Source organism: Ornithorhynchus anatinus, chromosome 2 (genome assembly GCF_004115215.2).
Source record: "Ornithorhynchus anatinus isolate Pmale09 chromosome 2, mOrnAna1.pri.v4, whole genome shotgun sequence".
NCBI classification, from domain to species: Eukaryota; Metazoa; Chordata; class Mammalia; order Monotremata; family Ornithorhynchidae; genus Ornithorhynchus; species Ornithorhynchus anatinus.
In genome coordinates, this window is record NC_041729.1 from 83,043,265 (window position 1) to 83,063,535 (window position 20,271).

The 20,271-nt window shown below is 44.5% G+C and overlaps 2 protein-coding genes across 2 annotated transcripts in view; one reads left to right on the forward strand and one right to left on the reverse strand.

Moving 5' to 3' along the window:
- The first annotated feature begins 1,376 nt into the window (after positions 1-1,376).
- On the forward strand, positions 1,377-17,764 carry FUCA2 (alpha-L-fucosidase 2). Its single transcript, XM_029053570.2, has 7 exons — positions 1,377-1,665; positions 7,211-7,398; positions 10,056-10,395; positions 12,520-12,730; positions 12,970-13,160; positions 14,541-14,649; positions 16,833-17,764. Exons 1-7 carry the CDS (start codon positions 1,445-1,447, stop codon positions 16,971-16,973), a joined length of 1,401 nt encoding a protein of 466 aa, XP_028909403.1. The 5' UTR covers positions 1,377-1,444; the 3' UTR covers positions 16,974-17,764.
- Positions 17,765-19,273: 1,509 nt separating this feature from the next.
- PEX3 (peroxisomal biogenesis factor 3) overlaps positions 19,274-20,271 on the reverse strand; it is a 28,393-nt gene continuing 27,395 nt past the window's right edge. The window contains exon 12 of the mRNA XM_029053571.1: positions 19,274-20,144. Within this exon, the coding sequence (XP_028909404.1) occupies positions 20,061-20,144 (84 nt within the window). The 3' untranslated portion in view covers positions 19,274-20,060. The remainder of the gene's footprint in view (positions 20,145-20,271) is intronic.

Genomic DNA, 20,271 nt, shown 5'->3' on the forward strand with positions numbered 1-20,271 from the left:
GGCTTCTAATCCCGGCTCTATCCCCTGTCAGCTGTGCGACTTTGGACAAGTCACTTGACTTCTCGGTGCCTCAGTGACCTCATCTGGAAAAGGGGGATGAGGACTGTGAACCCCACGCGGGACAACCTGATGACCCTGTATCTGCCCCTGCGCTTAGAACAGTGTTCGGCACATACTGCTTAACACATACCAACATTATGATTATTATTATCCTGTATCTACCCGCATGCTTAGAACAGTGCTTGGCACATAGTAAGTGCTTAACATATACCAACATTATTATTATTATTACCTTGTATCTACCCCTGTGCTTAGAACAGAGTTCGGCACATAGTAAGTGCTTAACAAATACCAAAATTATTATTATTATTATTACCCTCTGTCTACCCCCATGCTTAGAACAGTGTTCGGCACATAGTAAGTGCTTAACAAATACCAAAATTATTATTATTATTATCATTATTATTATTATTGTTACCCTCTATCTACCCCCATGGTTAGAACAGTGTTCGGCACATAGTAAGTGCTTAACAAATACAATTATTATTATTGTTATTACCCTTTATCTACCCCCCCCCCGCGCTTAGAACAGTGTTTGGTACATAGTAAACGCTTAACAAATATCAACATTATTATTATATTATCATTACCCTCTATCTACCCCCGTGCTTAGAACAGTGTTCGGCACATAGTAAGCACTTAACAAATATCAACATCATTATCATTATTATTATTATATTATCATTACCCTCTATCTACCCCTGCGCTTAGAACAGTGTTTGGCACATAGTAAGCGCTTAACAAATATCAACATTATTATTATTATATTATCACTACCCTCTATCTACCCCCGCGCTTAGAACAGTGTTTGGCACATAGTAAGCGCTTAACAAATATCAACATTATTATTATTATATTATCATTACCCTCTATCTACCCCCGCGCTTAGAACAGTGTTTGGCACATAGTAAGCGCTTAACTAATATCAACATTATTATTATTATTATTATTATATTATCATTACCCTCTATCTACTCCCGCGCTTAGAACAGTGTTTGGCACATAGTAAACGCTTAACAAGCACCAACATTATGCTGCTGCTGCTGATGCTGATGCTGATGAGGCCGGCGGGGGCCCAGCCAGGCTGGGACCAGCGCCCCCTGGCGGCCAGTTGGGGAGTGCCCGCCGGCCGCCTCGGTGGCCCACAGCGCCCCCCGGCGGCGCGCGGGGGAGAGGCCGCCTTGGGCCGGGGCCACATCGCCGCCTGGCGGCCGGTCGGGGAGCGGCAGCGGGCCGGGCCTGGTTTGTCCTGCCCCTTGTCCACTTGTCCCCTTGTCGCCCCGGTCCCCGCCCCCGTCCCCGCCCCCGGGGCCATCAGGAAGCTCTTTCTCGGGCCCTGGGCCTCTGAAAAGCGTTGTCTGCCCAGGGGGCAGCGCTCCTTGGCATGGGCGTCCTGGGGAGCTGGGGGCGAGGCCTCACCCTGCTCCTGCTCCTGCTCCTGCTGCTGTCCTCTCTCCTCCTCGTCCTGGGCTCCGCCCGCTATGAGCCCTCCTGGGAGTCGCTGGACGGCCGCCCTCTCCCCTCCTGGTTCGACGGGGCCAAGTTCGGTCTCTTCCTCCACTGGGGCGTCTTCTCCGTGCCCAGCTTCGGCAGCGAGTGGTTCTGGTGAGCGAGAACGCGGACAGTCCGCCGGCCTCCCCTCCTCTTCTCCTCCTTCTCTGTCCTGCTTGTCTCCTTCTCGCCCCTCTTCTCCTCCTTCTGCCCCGCTTGACTCCTCTCCCCTCTTCTCCTCCTTCTCTCCCCTCTTCCTCTTCTGCCCTGCTTGTCTCCTTCTCTCCCCTCTTTTCCCCCTTCTCTCCCCTCTTTTCCCCTTCTCTCCCCTCTTTTCCCCTTTCTCTCCCCTCTTTTCCCCTTCTCTCCCCTCTTTTCCCCCTTCTCTCCCCTCTTTTCTCCCTTCTCTCTTTTCTCCCTTCTCTCCCCTCTTCTCCCCCTTCTCTCCCCTCTTCTCCCCCTTCTCTCCCCTCTTCTCCCCCTTCTCTCCCCTCTTCTTCTCCTTTCCCCTCTTCCTCTTCTGCCCTGAGTGTTTCCTCTCCTCTCTTCTCCCCCTTCTCTCCCCTCTTCTCCCCCTTCTCTCCCCTCTTCTTCTCCTTTCCCCTCTTCCTCTTCTGCCCTGAGTGTTTCCTCTCCTCTCTTCTCCCCCTTCTCTCCCCTCTTCTCCCCCTTCTCTCCCCTCTTCTCCCCCTTCTCTCCCCTCTTCTCCCCCTTCTCTCCCCTCTTCTCCCCCTTCTTTCCCCTCTTCTCCCCCTTCTCTCCCCTCTTCTCCTTTCCCCTCTTCCTCTTCTGCCCTGCTTGTCTCCTCTCTTCTCCCCCTTCTCTCCTCTCTTCTCCCCCTTCTCTCCCCTCTTCTCCCCCTTCTCTCCCCTCTTCTCCCCCTTCTTTCCCCTCTTCTCCCCCTTCTCTCCCCTCTTCTCCTTTCCCCTCTTCCTCTTCTGCCCTGCTTGTCTCCTCTCTTCTCCCCCTTCTCTCTCCTCTTCTCCTCCTTCTGCCCTGCTTGTCTCCTCTCCCCTCTTTTCCTCCTTCTCTCCCCTTCCTCCTCTTCTGCCCTGCTTGTCTCCTTCTCTCCCCTCGTCTCCTGCTTCTCTCCCCTCTTCTCCTGCTTCTCTCCCCTCTTCTCCCCCTTCTCTCCCCTCTTCTCCTCCGTCTCCCCCTTCTCTCCCCTCTTCTCCTCCTTCTCCCCCTCCTCCTCTTCTGCCCTGCTTGTCTCCTTCTCTCCCCTCTCCTCCTCCTTCTCTCCCCAGCTCTTTTCCCCCTCCTCTGCCCTGCTGGTCTCCTTCTCTCCCCTCTCCTCCTCCTTCTCTCCCCAGCTCTTTTCCTCCTCCTCTGCCCTGCTGACCTCTTTCTTCTGCTCTGCTCTGCTGGCCTCCTCCTTCTTCTCTCCCCTGCTGGCCGCTTTCTTCTTCTCTCTCCTGCTGGACTCTTTCTTCTTCTCTTTCCCGCAGGCCTCCTCCTTCCTCTCTTTCCTACTGGCCTCCTTCTTCTTCTTTCCCCTGCCGGCCTCCTCCTTCTTCTCTCCCCTGCTGGCCTCCTCCTCCTTCTTTCCCTTGCTGGCCTCCTTCTTTCCCCTGCTGGCCTCCTCCTCCTTCTTTCTCTTGCCGGTCTCCTTCTCTCCCCTGCTGGCCTCCTCCCTCTTCTCTCTCCTTCTGGCCTCCTTCCTCTTCTCTCTCCTGCTGGCCTCCTCCCTCTTCTCTCCCCTAATGGCCTCCACCCTCTTCTCTCCCCTGCTGGCCTCCTCTTTCTTCTCTCCCCTGCTCGCCTCCTCCTCAGTATTTCTTAAGCACATTTGATGTGCCAAGCTCAGGGGTTGGTAGAGTATAAGCTAGCCGGGAGAACAGGTGTCTTATCCCCAGTTTTACACACGAGGCAACTGAGGCACAGAGACGTGACCCACCCCGGTTCACATAGAGTCCCGTGGCTGAGCTGGAATTAGAGCCTGGACCTCTTGACTTCCTGAAAGGCTACATGCTTCCCCCTACTGCTCTATTTCTCCATTGTTAGGGTGCTGACCACAGGTCGGTGTCACTGTTATTCCTTTTTTTAAATTTCTTTAATTTCTAATGGTATTTCTTCAGTTCTTAGTATGTGCCAGGCACTGAACTAAGCACTGGGGTAGGTACAAGACAGTTATTCATTCACTCATTCATTCAGTCGTATTTACTGAACACTTATTGTGTGCAGAGCACTGTACTAAGTTCTTGGGAAAGTACAATACAACAATAAACAGTGACATTCCCTTCCCACAATGAGCTCACCGTCTAGAGTGGGGGAGACAGGTATCAATACAAACAAATAAAATTACAGGTACCTACATAAGTACTTTGGAGCTGGGGAGCGGGTGGGGGGGAGAGCAAAGGGAGCAAGTTAAGGTGATGCAGAAGGGAGTGGGACTAAGTGGAGCTTAGTCTGGGAAGGCCTCTTGGAGGAGATGTGCCTTCATTAAGGCTTTGAATTGGGGAGAGTGGTTGTCTGTAGGCTTAGAAGAGGGAGGGCGTTCCAGGCCAGAGGCAGGACGTGGGCTTGGGGTCGGCAGCGAGACAGGTGAGATCGAGGCACAGTGAGAAGGTTAGCACTAGAGGAATGAAGTGTCCAATCAGATTGGAAACAATCCTTGTTCCACATGGGGCTCACTGTCTTAATCCCCATTTGACAGATAAGTGAATTGAGGCCCTGAGAAGAAGTGACTTGCCCAAGGTCACACAGCAGGCAAGTGGCAGAGCTGGGGTTAGAACCCAGGTCCTCCGACTCTCAGGTCCATGCTCTTTCCACCAGGCCACGCTGTTCTCTTATATTTAATAGCACCTCCTTGCCTTTTATAGCTTCTTTCTTGCAAAGACCCAGAACATTTTTGTATCTGAAGTGTTCTAGAGGTCTCTCAGCCTCCCTCAGGGATAGGGATGAGTGGGGGGTAGGGCTATTGTCTTCCCTATTAAACGATGAGGAATCGGAAGCATTTGGATGCCAACTGTCTTCTTCAGAGACCCACACTGAGTCAGTGGTGGAGCTGGAAACTGTCCAGGACCTTTCATTCATTCATTCATTCAATAGTATTCATTGAGCGCTAACTATGTGCAGAGCACTCTACTAAGCGCTTGGAATGAACAAGTCGGCAACAGATAGAGACAGTCCCTGCCGTTTGACGGGCTTACAGTCTAATCGGGGGAGATGGACAGACGAGAACAATGGCAATAAATAGAGTCAACGGGAAGAACATCTCGTAAAAACAATGGCAACTAAATAGAATCAAGGCGATGTACATTTCATTAACAAAATAAATAGGGTAATGAAAATATATACAGTTGAGTGGACGAGTACAGTGCTGAGGGGATGGGAAGGGAGAGGGGGAGGAGCAGAGGGGAAGGGGGAAAAGAGGGTTTAGCTGCGGAGAGGTGAGGGGGGGTGGTAGAGGGAGTAGAGGGAGAAGAGGAGCTCAGTCTGGGAAGGCCTCTTGGAGGAGGTGAGTTTTAAGTAGGGTTTTGAAGAGGGGAAGAGAATCAGTTTGGCGGAGGTGAGGAGGGAGGGCGTTCCAGGACCGCGGGAGGACGTGGCCCAGACCTCCAGCCTAGGACCTCCAGGACCTCCAGCCTAGGACCTCCAGTGGATTTTCTACCCACTAGGCTATTGTTTCTCAAGCTAGAGGTCAGGATCCCCCCGGAGAGAGCAGGGAAGTTTGAAGGATTGCACGGAGAGGAGCTGCAGAGCTCTTCGGGTGGCTGCCCACTGTTAACATTATGAACAAGTCTCTCTTAACCACCCCCCCAACCCGCTTTACTCCTCTTTCAACCTTTAAGTACTAGAATGCCAAGGTGGAAACAGTTTGTGGGCTTGTATTTATCAGTGGAGAGAATGGGAGCTATAAAATCCTTTCAGCATTAGAGGCGCAGATGTAGGATGCAAATCACTGGTCTGCACTCCTCTTTTTACAGGCCTCATTTCAGAAGTTACTTGTAGTTCTTCAATTTTTGTGGGCTACTCAGAGAATGTTAGGTGGGCAGTCCACTGGCCAGGCTAATAAATTCCGCACTCCTGAGATGCCAGCTGGGCCAGCCAAGCAAGACATTCTGGAAAGCTGGAGGCAGTGCAGCCCAGTGATGTGAGCCTGGTTTGGACTCATTTCTGACATGGAGCAGAAAAGCCACTCACCTGCTGCTTTACCAGGCGGCAACATACTGATAAACTTGGTGCTTCCGTTTCATTCCACCCACACAACACCGAGGTTCATTAGGAGGTTTATGGGAAGAGACACCTGGAAACAGCACGTCCTTGTTCCCAACATGATATTGGCCCACAAGGGATTGGATTCCTATGAAATGGTGCCCTTCCCAAGTGTTTCAGCATCCACTAGCCAGACTAGATCTGTCTGTCTCATGATAATAATAATAATAATAATAGCATTTGTTAAACACTTACTTTGTGCCAGACTATACCAAGCACTGGGGAGGATACATGTAAATTGGGCTGGATAGTCTCTGTCCCATGCGGGGCTCATGGTCTCAAGTCCCATTTTACAGATGAGGTAGCTGAGGCACAGAGAAGTGAAGTGACTTGTGGTTTTCTGACAACCCCCCCAAAACTCCTTGCATGAGGTAATAGGGAGAGTGAAAAGAAAGGGGTGATGAATCGACGGTTATTAAAGGGAAAGCTAGAAAGGTTAAATGATATATCTGAACTGTGAAGATGGAAGTTAGTGAAGGCAGCTGTCAATCACAGTGTTCCTTCAAACAGTCCTCCTTCAATCTATCGTCAGAAACAGAACATCAGGCCGAGTGAACCACTGATCTGATCCAGGGTTGGCTGTTCTTAGGGGTTTCTGGGAGGGAGGAGCTTAGTGGAATAGCAGCAGATTGGGTGCTTACTTATTCTAGAAGAGTTTGTTCCCTCCCAGTATATCTTCAGTAGAGGAAGTGAACCTCTTGTATCCTCCCCAGTGCGTGGTACAGTGCCTGGCACATTGTAAGTACTTTACAAATGCTACAAATATTATTATTATTATAAGAGAGACTAACAAACAGACCTACTCTGGCTAGTGGATGCTAAAACACTTGGGAAGGACACCATTTCATAGGATTCCAAGCCCTTCTAGGCCAGTATCATGATGGGAACAACAATGTAGTGTTTCCAGGTGCCTCTTCCCATAAACCTCCCAATCAACCTCAGTGTGGCATGGGTGGGTGGAAACAGAAGCACCAATTTTACCAGTATGTTGCCACCTGCTAAAGCCATGGAGCTCCTGTGGAGCGCTTCTCCACAGGAAAGGAAAAGGGAAAGCTAGGAGGAATCAAGAAAAACATCAATGCTCAAAAATATATCAGTCAATTAAGTGTTTGGCCTCCTCCCACAACCCTCTTATATGGAAAACCTGTCTTCTCTCTTTAGAACTGTCATTAAAAGGGCTTTGGTTGTTGAATTCTGGATCAAAATTTAGACAAAAAAGTGGTCTAAAGAGAGTGGCTAATGTGGTCAAAACCATCAGAAAGGAGGAAAATGAGTTTGGCAACAGCATTCTGAGTAAATTCAGGCCTTAATTCTAGAGAAGAAAGAACTTGCAAGCTGATTATCCAGTGTTAAGGGAAGTTAGTACCTGAGAGACTTTGGTGTTTTAATTTAGTGGTTTCACTTAATTGCCATATGTTAATATTTGAGTTTGATTTTTTAGGTGGTACTGGCAAAAGGAAAAGAGAAAGGAATATGTTGACTTTATGAAAAATAACTACCCACCTGGGTTCAGTTATGAAGATTTTGGACCATTATTTACTGCAGAATTTTTTGATGCAAATCAGTGGGCAGATGTGTTTAAAGCCTCCGGTGCTAAATACATTGTCCTGACCACAAAACATCATGAAGGTAAGTAATAACTGTGGTACTTGTTAAGCGCTTACTATGTACCAAGCACTGTACTTTGTGCTGGGGTAGATACAAGATCATCAGTTTCCACATAGAGAAGCAGCGTGGCTCAGTGGAAAGAGCATGGGCTTTGGAGTCAGAAGGTCATGAGTTCAAATCGCAGCTGTGTGATTTGTCAGCTGTGTGACTTTGGGCCATTTGTCAGCTGTGTGACTTTGGGCAAGTCACTTAACTTCTCGGTGCCTCAGTTACCTCATCTGTAAAATGGGGATTAAGACTGTGAGCCCCAAGTGGGACAACCTGATTCCCTTGTGACTACCCCAGCGCTTAGAACAGTGCTCGGCACATAGTAAGCACTTAACAAATACCAACATTATTTGAGAAGCAGCGTGGCTCAGTGGAAAGAGCACGGGCTTTGGAGTCAGAGGTCATGGGTTCGAATCCCTGCTCGGCCACTTGTCAGCTGTGTGACTTTGGGCAAGTCACTTAACTTCTCGGTGCCTCAGTTACCTCATCTATAAAATGGGGATTAAGACTGTGAGCCCCAAGTGGGACAACCTGATTCCCCCGTGTCTACCCCAGCGCTTAGAACAGTGCTCGGCACATAGTAAGCGCTTAACAAATACCAACATTATTATTATTATTATTACATGGAGCTCACAGTCTAAGTAGGAGGGCGAACAGGTATTGAATCCCCATTTAGCAGGTGAAAGGGAACTGAGGCACAGGTAAGTAAAGTGATTTGCCCAAGATTACACAGCAGGTACGTGGTGCTGTCAGCATTAGAACCCAAGTCCTGGTCTGAAAGAAGAACAAACCAAAGTAGAACCTCTTCCCTTTTTCTTCCAGCCAAATATTAAACAGATAGTGGTGGCTTTTGAAGTATGAAACATAAAGAAATAGCTATCTAACTCATCTTGTACAAGAAAGCCAGAAGAGCAAAACAAAGGTCTGAAGAGTCACCATATAGAATACATTATTATTTTAGTCTTGTCATTTTAAAAAACTGACTTCTGTTTCTTAACAAGTTGCTGTTTTCCTTGCATTAAGGATTTTTGCTCACTGAGTCCTAGTGACTCAACTGAGTCCTCATAGGCTGGCCCCAGTGAGTCCTGTATTTGTGCAACTAATAAATTAGTATTGGGCACCCACTTGGTGCAATGCACTATATTATTAAGGGGTTGGGAAGTACAAGAAACTTACATACTGATGGAGGTGGCAAACAAAATATTTACAGGAATAGTCACTAAGAAATTAAATGGACAAGTGAATAACATACAAAAAAGTGCTGAGGGTGATGATATAAATTCATAAGCGCTAATCGTAGTTGATGGTTTATACAGTTTAGGCTGCTGGGAAATTAATCAGGAAAGGCATGTTGGAGGAGGTGGGATTTTAGGAGGGGTATGAATGTGGGGAGAGCAGTGGTCTGAAAGGTTTGAAGGGAAAGGGAATCCCAACCTGGAAGAACAGTGAGACTAAGAAGGGTAGAGTGGGAGAGTTGAGAAGGAGGTATAGCTAGAAAGTTGTTTTGGGAGGAACTGAGAACAAGTTGAGGAATGGCAAGTAGTGGCAAGCATCTAGGGAAGGCTGAGGCGAGCTGGTGGAGAAGGGCCTTGAAGTTGATTTGTGAGGTTTTGATTGGTGGAGGGATACAAGGAGCCAAGGAATAATTTTGAGGAGAAGGGAGATATGGCTTTGTGACGCTACAGGAAAATGATCTGGAGAGCCGGGGGAGAGGCTGGGAGACCAGTGAGGAAATTGGTGCTTACCGATATTGCCAGGATTGGCATTGCCTTACTGTACTATGGCCAACTCCTTGTACCTTGATTGGTTGTGCATTCACATCCACTGATTTACATACCTGCCACTTCTTGCTAGAATCTGAGAAGTAGATTTGGTGCCAATCACCCCTTGTGAGTGGGTGAGGGGGAGAAACAAGATTGAAGCGAGCCTCCTCGCCTCAGATGATGGTTACAAGAATAGAGGGACTAAATAGATCATCTAGTGGATGAGAAAAGGAAGTCTTTCTGAGTGAACTGGATGGATGGGACATCCTGGAAGGAGAAATGCACTGTCACGTTAGGGGAAAGTTTCCACAACTGAGATCAAACTAGTTACTGCCCAGGGGAGAGATTTTTAGCTCTGGTGGTGAACCAGAGCCATCTGCTGGGCAGACCCGCTGCCACGACAAAACTGCTGATTGCAATACTCTGCTGAAAACCACTGCAAAATCCTTCAGCACAAGAGGATCTTTTTAGGGCTCCTAGAAAATAAATTCAAAGAGATAAATTGAGGTATTTGTGGACAATAAATCCGATCCAGTCTAGTCAACAAGAATAATTTCTGTTAAGAACTTTCATCTCAAATAGTGTCATTCTTTACAAATGGAATAATCAGTCCTAGTTTTGTTTCAGGGCACTCTTGAAATTTATAAAATATATCATGATCTTGTATCGTGTCAACATGGTTTGATCATCTCTTAAAGAATAAGTGATCTATCTTAAAATCTCTTATTCAGTTTGCTGGGCAATTATTTTAAGTTTCAGGGTCACTGAAGAACAATATAATATACGTATTTTTGAACAAGCTTCACGTGTACTCACACAAAACATACCAATATGTTTTCAAACTGCTCTACAAAAATTGTGTTTTAGGTTTCACTCTGTGGGGATCAAAATATTCATGGAACTGGAATGCCGTGGATGTGGGGCCAAAAAGAGACATTGTGAACGAACTAGCAGTAGCCATTAAAAATGGGACCGATTTGCGTTTTGGATTATATCACTCGCTTTTTGAATGGTTCAACCCTCTGTTTCTCGATGATGCATCCAAATCATTCCAGACAAGACAATTCCCAACATCAAAGACATTGCCCGAGCTCTATGAGATAGTGAACAAATACCAACCCGAGGTCCTCTGGTCTGATGGAGACGGCGATGCCCCTGACACGTACTGGAACAGCACCGGCTTCTTAGCCTGGCTCTATAATGACAGGTACGTGCTGTTGATTCATAATTACCTTAAGCTTTCCTACGTGTGTGCTTCATTTCATTTAAGGCTCATTTGGGATGTGAAAGGGGCAAAATCAAGTCATTATCAGTTCCAAATGTTGTCTCCCAAGATAAGGAATGAGGAGGCCCCCAAAGAACGCAGGCTTTTCACCCTCTTGAAATCATAAAACCATAAGTTGAAGGGGACTTTGAAACCCTCAGGCACGAGTTCCCTCTTCCCATGACCACGAGCTGCCCTCCTTTGTAATTCCAGTCTCATGCCGCTCAATCTCACTATCTTGTTACACAATATAGTACTTCTTGTCTTTTCCCCCTCACCAAGTTTCTTCATCACTATCGTCCAAAACCTTGGAATCATCCAAGATCTTTGTCTCACACCCTCCAAAAGGTCCTTTATCAAACTCAGGTGCTTCCTTCTCCACAGCATGAGTGGACAGCCTGTCTTACCATTACTGTAATTTCTGTGGGTCCTTGCTGACTTTGGCTTATTGGCGATGAGATGGATGAACAATGTAAAATCTTCTTGCCCAATCTGAACTCTATAATCACGTCCAGCTCTGTGCACGCAAAGAACATCATGCCTCTTGATAATGAATCAACCTGCTGCCATCAGGCAGGGCCTCTCCAAAACACCCTAGGTATTATTTAGACAATATCCTTTGGGTATTTTTCTTATTTTTAAAGACTTCTAGAAAGGGAGACATGATTCACATGGCTCTCACAATTGATACCCATGCTTAATCATCCTGTCTAAAAGCTGTTACTCACATTTATCTTAAACCTAGGCTGCTGCTACTGATTTTTATTGTCCTCAATGGACCTGAACATCTGCTAGTTATTACTTCTGCAAAACAGTTCATTATTGGGTGACCCACCAGCCTTCTTTACACCAGCCTACGTAATTCTAATTCTTTCAACCTGTTTTCTATCATCATTGCTGGACTCTTCTGAAATCCCTGATGGAACATTTTTTGAAAAATGCCCTTACTGGTTCTATCCAGCTCTGTGTGCTTCCTCCAAAGGGCTACCTGGAAGAACAGTGTGACCTGCTGTCCTCCTGGACATCCCTCTTAATGACTAGAGATGCATCCACTGACATAACCATTCCCCCCGCCGCACCTCCTCTCTAATAATAATTGTGGTATTTAAATGCTTACTATGAGCCAGGCACTTTACAAAGCTCTGGGGTGGATACAAGGAAATTGGGTTGGACACAGTCTAGTAACCCTATTTTGGTTCTTTCAGCCTTAAATTGCTTCCAGTCTTTTCTGAACCTTCTGAAAATAAAACCCCCCAAATTGTAGATGCTAGAATTAAACAATATTAGTAAAGGCCGAAGAGCGATTAGTTAAGCATTGATTGACTGGGTAATCATTTGAGGTATTAATAGTATTTATTAAGTGCTTACTATGAGCATTGAACTAAGCTCTGGGAAATACTTGGATAAAGTAGAGATCAAGTTGCAGGCCCCTAAAAATGTCTCTCAGTCTAAGAGTAAGGGGGGAGGGGACTGGCAACAGTCACTTAGGGAAAGACTAACAAAAATATAAAAGACAATACAATTTTTATTTTCTCATTAGTATTAAAGTCATCTCATACCTTATATTAGTCTGACATGAAAACAAACAGTAGGATTTCATAATCGAAAGGTCATTCAATCTCTGGAGGTGGGGAAAAAATATCACTGTTGACATTAAGAATATGGTTTCGTATTTCCCAAAGGTAGAGCAGAAATAAACACTTGAAACTTGCAAAGCTCATCCAAACTTTATCTGTTGGGATAGGAGGCATTTCACTCACAGGTTGTCTTAGATCTAAATTTTTCTGTAGCTTTTCTCAATTAAAACTGCAGAAAACTTTATTTTCTGTCATTTCCTTTCATTTTGGGGAGACAGCATGCCCTAAGGGATAGAGCGTAAAACTGGGAGTGAAGATCTAGGTTCCTTTCCCAGCTCTTGGCTTCAGTTTTCTCATCTTTAAAATGAGGATAGGATAGATTGTGAGCTCCTTGTCAATCAGGGACTGTGTCTGGATCTCCTAACCTATCTATCTCTGTGCTTTACACGCAGTGAATACCTAATGCCATTATTATTATTATTATTTTTAGCCCAGTTCGAGATACAGTTGTCACAAATGATCGCTGGGGAGCCGGCAGCATCTGTAAACACGGTGGCTATTATACCTGCAGCGACCGGTACAATCCGGGACACCTTTTGCCGCATAAGTGGGAGAACTGTATGACAATCGACAGGAGATCCTGGGGCTATAGGAGGAATGCAGAGATCAGTGACTACCTCACAATTGAAGACTTAGTGAAGGTGGGTGGAGTACAGCAAGTGGTAAAACAAGAATTCATTCTTAGTGGTGTTTCCTAGAAAATGGAATCTTTTTCTCTCCGAAACTTTTAGTGGAGTGTCTCTTAGCTCAATATGATGAGATTTTACCAGAGCAATTCACATTATTGGGCAGGCACTGTAGTAGCCCTCAGGGTTTGCTAGAAAGAAGCAGAGACTGAATTTTTCCACATAAGAGGGATAACATTTTCTTTATTTCTCAGCAACTTGTAGAGACGGTTTCATGTGGAGGAAATCTTTTAATGAACATCGGGCCCACCCATGATGGCCGGATTGCTGCTATATATGAAGAGCGTCTGAGGCAGATGGGGACTTGGCTGAAGGTCAATGGGGAAGCCATTTATGGTACTCAGCCGTGGCGTGCTCAGAATGACACTGTCACCCCAGGAGTGTGGTGAGTTATGATACCAACTGCTTGTCTAAACAGCTTGTGAGTACAGGAATTAAGGGGAGAGGCAAATTTCAATTTCCTTAAATATTGGGGAGGCTTTCTCCTTTGTAACAGACTCCCACTGAGGGAGAGCCCAACTCAAGGTGATTTCTACCTTCTTACTTGGATAAGGTCTCTGAAGAGTTTGTCCTTCCGCTGTCCACGTACTACCTCGCAGGGCTAAATGACTTCTTCAGTCTCCGAAGTTTTCTTTCGACATTTTCTCAAAAAAGGTCTTTATCTAAAACATGTGATCACATGATTTTAGAGTGAAAAAGCCTATTATTCAGCCCAGGTTCCTCTTCTGACTAAAAAGATACCCAGTTAGAATTTCTACACAGGAGAAGGATTGAAATGAAGACCAACATCTTAATTTGCATAGGTGCTATTTGATCCTTTGGAATTAGTTGCAACTATTTGTGGCAAAATGAACAGTATTCATTTAAACATAGGAGCCAGAATACATATGGTATAAATCTAATATCACTGCAGAGTCCATAAAATTCAGAAGTTCTCATGGCAATCAGTATAAACTAGACAGGCTGAAGAGTAGATCAAAAGATTAGTCCAAATTAATTTCACATTCTTTCTTTTTTGGTCTTTAAAACCTCTCTTCAGTTTTTCTCAGCCATGACTGACTGGCCCCTGGGGGATTATCATGTGACTTCAGTTGAATGTCACCACCCCCAACCCCCCAAATTTTAAGCAAGGAGGTCAGTTTGCTCTATCCTCAATTGCTGACGTTTGGCCACAGTGGTCACATTTAAAACTGTGGACATGGCAAGTTTTGGTTTTTGAGTGGTGCTACAGAAGGGGTGAGAGGAAAAAAGACCAAGAAAATGGAGAGTGGAGGAAAAAGAGAAAGGAGCGAATGATCCTGGCGAGGGGGAAGTAATCTTCCTCTCTGTGAGTGCACTTGTGGGTCTGATGTCTCATGCGTGGGTATGGTCTCTCCATGGCCTTTCTCTTGGTTTCTGACTTGTCTCCCCCTCCTCCTCTTATCTGCCTTTCCCACCACTTTTGCCTTATTCACACCCATTTCCCAGACCATTAGGGAGAAATAGCTTGAGAGGCCAGATGAAAATCCAGATGGGCAAAGAGTGACAGCTATGGGACCCAGGTGAGGAAGCTTCAGGAAGTGGAGAAGCCCATATTTGTAATACATAGGCACAGCACTATTTTGAGACATTGCTCCACCCGCAAGGGGGGGATAAACTCAATATGCAAATATTCAATGCTTAAAGAATTTCATTTAAAGTATTTTCAGACAAAATACACAAGAATTTAAGATTGGGGTTTGATTTTTTTTCTTGTTGCCAATGGAATTTCTCCATTTCCCATCAGGTATACATCCAAATCTAAAGAAAAATTGGTCTACGCGATTTTCCTTAATTGGCCAGCCTCTGGGCACTTGGTACTTGGCCAGCCTAAGGCTATTGGTGGGGCAACAGAGGTAAGATATTTTGTCTTTTTTCCCCTATTTCCATTACATATTGGTATTTTCTGAGCAGAATCAGACATACGTATAGAAGTTTGTCTGTCTCCCCCGATTAGACTGTAAGCCCGTCAAACGGCAGGGACTGTCTCTACCTCTTGCCGACTTGTTCATTCCAAGCGCTTAGTACAGTGCTTGCACATAGTAAGTGCTCAATAAATACTAGTGAATGAAAGTTTTGATTTGCAAATTAAGGGTTAGACTGTTCTGTCCAAAATGCATTGCTGAAACCATAGTTTTGAGTTTTTAGTGATTGCCATAACCTGATCTTGTGTGAGAGCATGGGCCTGGGGAAGCGGAAGACCTGGGTTCTAATCCCAGCTCTGCCACTTGCTTGCTATGTGACCTTGGGCAAGTCACTTAACTTTTCTGTGTCGCAGTTCCCTCATTTGCAAAATGGGAATTCAATATCTGATTTCTCTCTCTCAATCAATCGTAATTGAGTGTTTACTCTGGGCAGAGAACTGTACTAAGCACTTGGGAGAGTACAATATATAACAGACACATTTTGTGCTCAAAACGAGCTTAGTCTAGAGGATGAGTTTACAGTCACTTGTGAGTCCCATGTGGGACTTGATTACTTTGTATCTATCCCAGAGCTTAATACAGTGCTTGACACATAAGTGCTTAACAGATGCCATTATTATTATTATTACCATAGGCAAGTCACCTGTCTGCCTCAGTTTCCCAAATGAGGTTAAAATACCCACTTTCCTTCCCTCTTCAATTGGCAGTCTTGAGGGATAGAGATGGTGTCTGATCTGATTGTTTCTAACCCAGTGCTTGGCACATAGTAAACACTTAGCAAATACAATCACTATTATTCAGAGAAAGCAATTCCTAATATATTTTTATGATGGTGATGGTCAGGGCTGGAATTAACTCCCAGGTCTTCCAAAAGACCTCTTTTGCTCTTTTTCTAGGCTCTAAGTTTTCTAAATATTTTTAAGCCCTTGCCAGCTGACTGAACTTCACAGAACCACCTCTCTCTTCATTCAGTTCTTATTTGAGTTCCTACCATATCCAAGCACTGCAGTAAACCATAGGAAAGAATATAAGGTAGACTGTATGCTCCTTGAGGGCAGGGATCTTATCCAGCAACTCTGTTGTATTCCCAAGTGCTTATTTCAATGCTGTGCACAATGTAAATGCTCAGTCCCACTGTGTAAACAAGACTGATCCTTGACCTTCAAGAAACTCACCACCAAAAATGGGGCTGCTCGTTTGGTGATGAGCGCAAAGGGCGGATTTAACACATAATGGCATAATAGCATAATAACACAAGGGCAACAAACACAATTACAGCACCGGACCCCTGCAAGTGAAAAGCTATTTATAGTCTAGAATTCAAGAGTCACAGTCAGTCAATCGATGTATTAAATGTTTAGGAAAAGTACAGTACGCTAGAGTTGGTAGACACAATCTGTGCCCCCAAGGACCTTACATTCTAAAATTTGTGGAAGCCCACTGCTCTTGCCTAGAACCCTCTTGGTTCTGCTCACACAGAGCTGGTTGGAGCAAAGCCCTTCGTATTTAAGTTTCTACTCTGCAGTCGGTGGAATCCTCTTCTGGGCTTTACCTTCTATGCCCCCTTTGCGGCAGTTCCTGGGCTCGAAGAAATCCATATAAAGACATGAACAGCAATGTAGTGTCTAGAGGAAACATAAGATTGCTTCCCCATATAGGACAGAGACTGTGTCTGATCTATTATCTTCTATTTATCCAGAACTTAGTAGTTAAGTGCTGGGCACATGGTAAGTGCTTAAATATACAACTATTATTATCATCATCATTATTACGTATGTATGCATAGTGAAAGGTCCATGTGGATGGATCTCTTTAATAGTTCTAATTCCCTTCTTGGAAAGTTGCTGCAGATATTAGTGTTAAACATGTGGTCATCAAGTATAGAACCAATGAAACAAAATAAACTGACAGTCAACCATCAAGTCTGGAGGGAGTTCATTTTTGATTTGCCATCCAACCAATCCTCAGTGGGATATGCAGTGCCTAGTTTTCTGGATGATATTCATTTTTTTTTCCTTTCCTGCAATTTATCATTTTGAAATTTTGGATTGTGCTGCTTTTAGATTGCTTGAATTGTGGTTGTACGTTCTCCTAACTTTACATTTTAATTGCAGGTGAACCTGAAAGGTTACGAACAGCCACTCAAATGGATTTCCCTGGCAGAAAACGGAATAGTGGTGGCACTGCCTCAACTAACAATCGATCAATTACCGTGCAAATGGGGATGGACTTTAGAATTGGTTAATGTGAACTAAGGGATATATACAAAGATCGGTTTTAAAAACACGGGATCTGCCTGTGACGTTAAACATAAACATATGCTTCATTGTAAGCGTCTGAGATGAGAATTTTTAATCATCTCAACTTTAATTCAGTCCTTGGGCCATGGGGCCAAAGAGAAGGGAAATTCAGCTGAGCTGTTTTTTTGGTAGAAGTGGCCTCAGTTCTCCCACTTCTGCCACAGGAGATGGGGCCTCATTTTGCTTTGTAAGTTAGTACAGTGCTTTGTACACAGTAAGTGCACAGTAAGTATAATTGATAGATTGATGGGGGACTTTGGGCAGAGATTGGTTCTGGTCCTTGCAGTCATGCACTCTGTTGAACTCTTGACCCTGTTTTCCCTTCCCTCCCCCTCTTCCAAGGTGTGTAGTTAAACCATTTTCACGAACTAATGGGCAGTCTGATATACATGCTTCCTAATATAAGACTCAGATTTCCTATTGCCATTTCTTCGCAGGGAGAGTATATTTTACATATGACTTGGATATTTTTTCTTAAACCAGATCTTTGCTGAGGAAAAGGTGACACTGAGTCAGATCTAGGTTTAGAAGAATATGACTGAACTTTTTATCCTTCACCTATTCTTCCTTTTTCATAGACTGAGCCCCATGTGGGACAAGGACTATCTGATTACCTTGCCTATAAGTGCTTAATAAATACCATAACTAACAAGCTAATTTGAATGGCATCACAAAAAATGATCAACCAATGAATCAAATACTTTTCTTAAGATACTGACTGCAATAAAAATATTTTGGATAATTTATTTTGGTGACATTCCATAAATGACCTTAAACTCCAGAATAAAGGAATGTTAGTATAATTTTCTACCTCATGGGAAAGGTTAAGTAAAATTTGAACTGTTTTCACGTTCTACCAAGACTGACTTTTTGAAAACTGCCAAGGCAACAAATAAGTTCAGGTTGGGACTTTTGGGAGAACTTTACAAAACCATCCCTGTCCCATAACTAATAGCGTAGCTATGTGTACTTATGGAGTCAGACTGAAGAGGCGAACCAACAGGGCTGAAAACAAGAGACCCATGATCTAGATCCAGCTCTACCACTTACCTGCTGGGTGCCTTTAACTTTTCTGTGCCTCAGTCTCCTCATCTGTAAAATGGGGATGAGATTAGTACAATGCTGTGCACACAGTAAGCGCTCAATACGATTGAATGAATGACAGTTGCAGTCTTATTTCTTAGACTGCGAACTCCATTTGGGAGAGGGATTGTGTGTGATCTACCCCAACAGTGAACTCTTACGAACTGCGTAACAGATACCATCATTATCAAGGGCAATTTGAAAACCATCAAAATCTATGCAGATGTGCCGGTTCCTAAATAGCTGTGACTATCCCTCCTTGTTTTTCAATCTGATGAAAGGGGGGATTAGAAATAAGCCTTTCTGCCACAGTTCTGCTTTTACAACCATCTGTGGCACAGAGACAGGCTGAATTTGGGTAAAGCTTTCTTGCCAGTGGCAAGTTGCTAGTTGGGCTGTGGTGGCCCCGGCCGGTCCCGCCCCAGCTTGCTGTGGATGCTGCATCCAGGTGTGAGGGCACCTTGGCCCTCGGCGAGGTGGGGAAGCCTCAGATTCACTCTCTCCATCAACCAGGTCAATGTGCTGATGTCTCAGGCTGGGCTAGTGGTGCCTCTCACAGGGCCCTTTCAATAGTCACAGTCCAAACACTCTGACTGCAAGTTTGAGGCTGGGCCAGAGGGCTTTCTCTAGATGGAGCCTCAGCTTTCTAAATGCCAAGTTATCCTTCAGTTCCCCTCCAACACTAAGTCTGTATCCTTGACACAGTACAGCTCAGGGGGCCATCTTTCAAGTTTTGTTACGAATCGGTCGGTCTTCTCCTGGCCCGAGTGTCCTCCCAATCTGGGGAAAGCTTTCCTATCATAGAGTTTGTTCTAGTTTGCCTTAGGACTAGCCTGGCTCTCCCATCTGACTCTCTATAAAAGCAGGCGGTTATAGAAATCTCAATCTGTGTCATGCAGTAAAATGACCACATTCTTTAATAAGTCTGTTTGATCAATTGTTTAGTGGCTTGTTTATTTCCACTGCAGTTACCTTAGTGTTATAGGCAGACTGTTCCAGTACAATGTGGCTCTGCTACCTTTCTCCCATCCCTCCCAAATAAACAGACAGAAGCGACTGATCAGAATGCGGGATCAAATGAAGGTAAATTACGGCTGAAATACAAAAAAAAGAATGGTCTTACTAGCCTAATGGTATAAGCAGACTAAAAATCAGGGAGGTTCAACTCAGAGTCCACATTTTACATTAAAATACTTTATTGCAATACAGTCATTGGGATCAAAATCAATACAAAGAAAATGAAGGATATTTACAAACAAATGTGCACCACAACCGTGAAGTAATAATAGCCGTTAGTGAACAGCGTCAACACAATTTTTACTCTAAATCAATACAAGATTTTGTACGGCCTGATGAAAAACCACCCTAACATTTTATTTAGACATGTCTCAGGCAATGGCCAAAATTAATCAAGCTCTTATACAGGAGACAAATCTCTGTTCATTTAAAGAAGACTGAGAGTTTACTCTTTGAAGGGAAGTGAGAGAGGACAAAAGCCTCACCTCCAACCCCCAGCTTCTGACAAGCCATTAGGGCTTTATGACTATGCACATTTTCTGAAGTTCACCACATCCCCAAACCCAAATAATTTAACAAAATTTTTTTGGTATTGATGTCAGTGTAGTCCATCTTTCAATGTATTATGAAAAATGAATTAGTTGCCTAATAAACTAGTAAACATAGTATGCAGAAACTATTAATAATATCAATGGTCAAAAGATACAAATTTTATTTTGCACCCAGTGCCTGAGACACAGGCACGCCTCCCCACAACACTGTTGTCTCTACTTTTCCTGACCCAAATAAGCTTATTCGATTATTAAATGAACATTTTGTCCAACAATGAATTTTTCACTAAGAATTCAGTAACAAAATGTGCACTAGAAATACCCGATCCATATGCGGTGTATTTTGCTTATTCCACTCAAGTGGGCTTCACTGTAGCTACCTTGAGGAGCATTATTTCTCCAGTTGCTGTGGAGTGCTGAAGGCTTCATACACATTAGCAGCAAAATCTTTCACTTGTTCCATCATCAGCAGATCCTGGCAGAGATGACAATGCAATGTTACAATTTGCTGAAACCAAGATAAGCAATAGAAGGCGGCTAAGAGCAAAATAAAAGCGAAAATGTTACTGGCTTTCCTGGAATTGTGGTGAAAAGAGCATGGC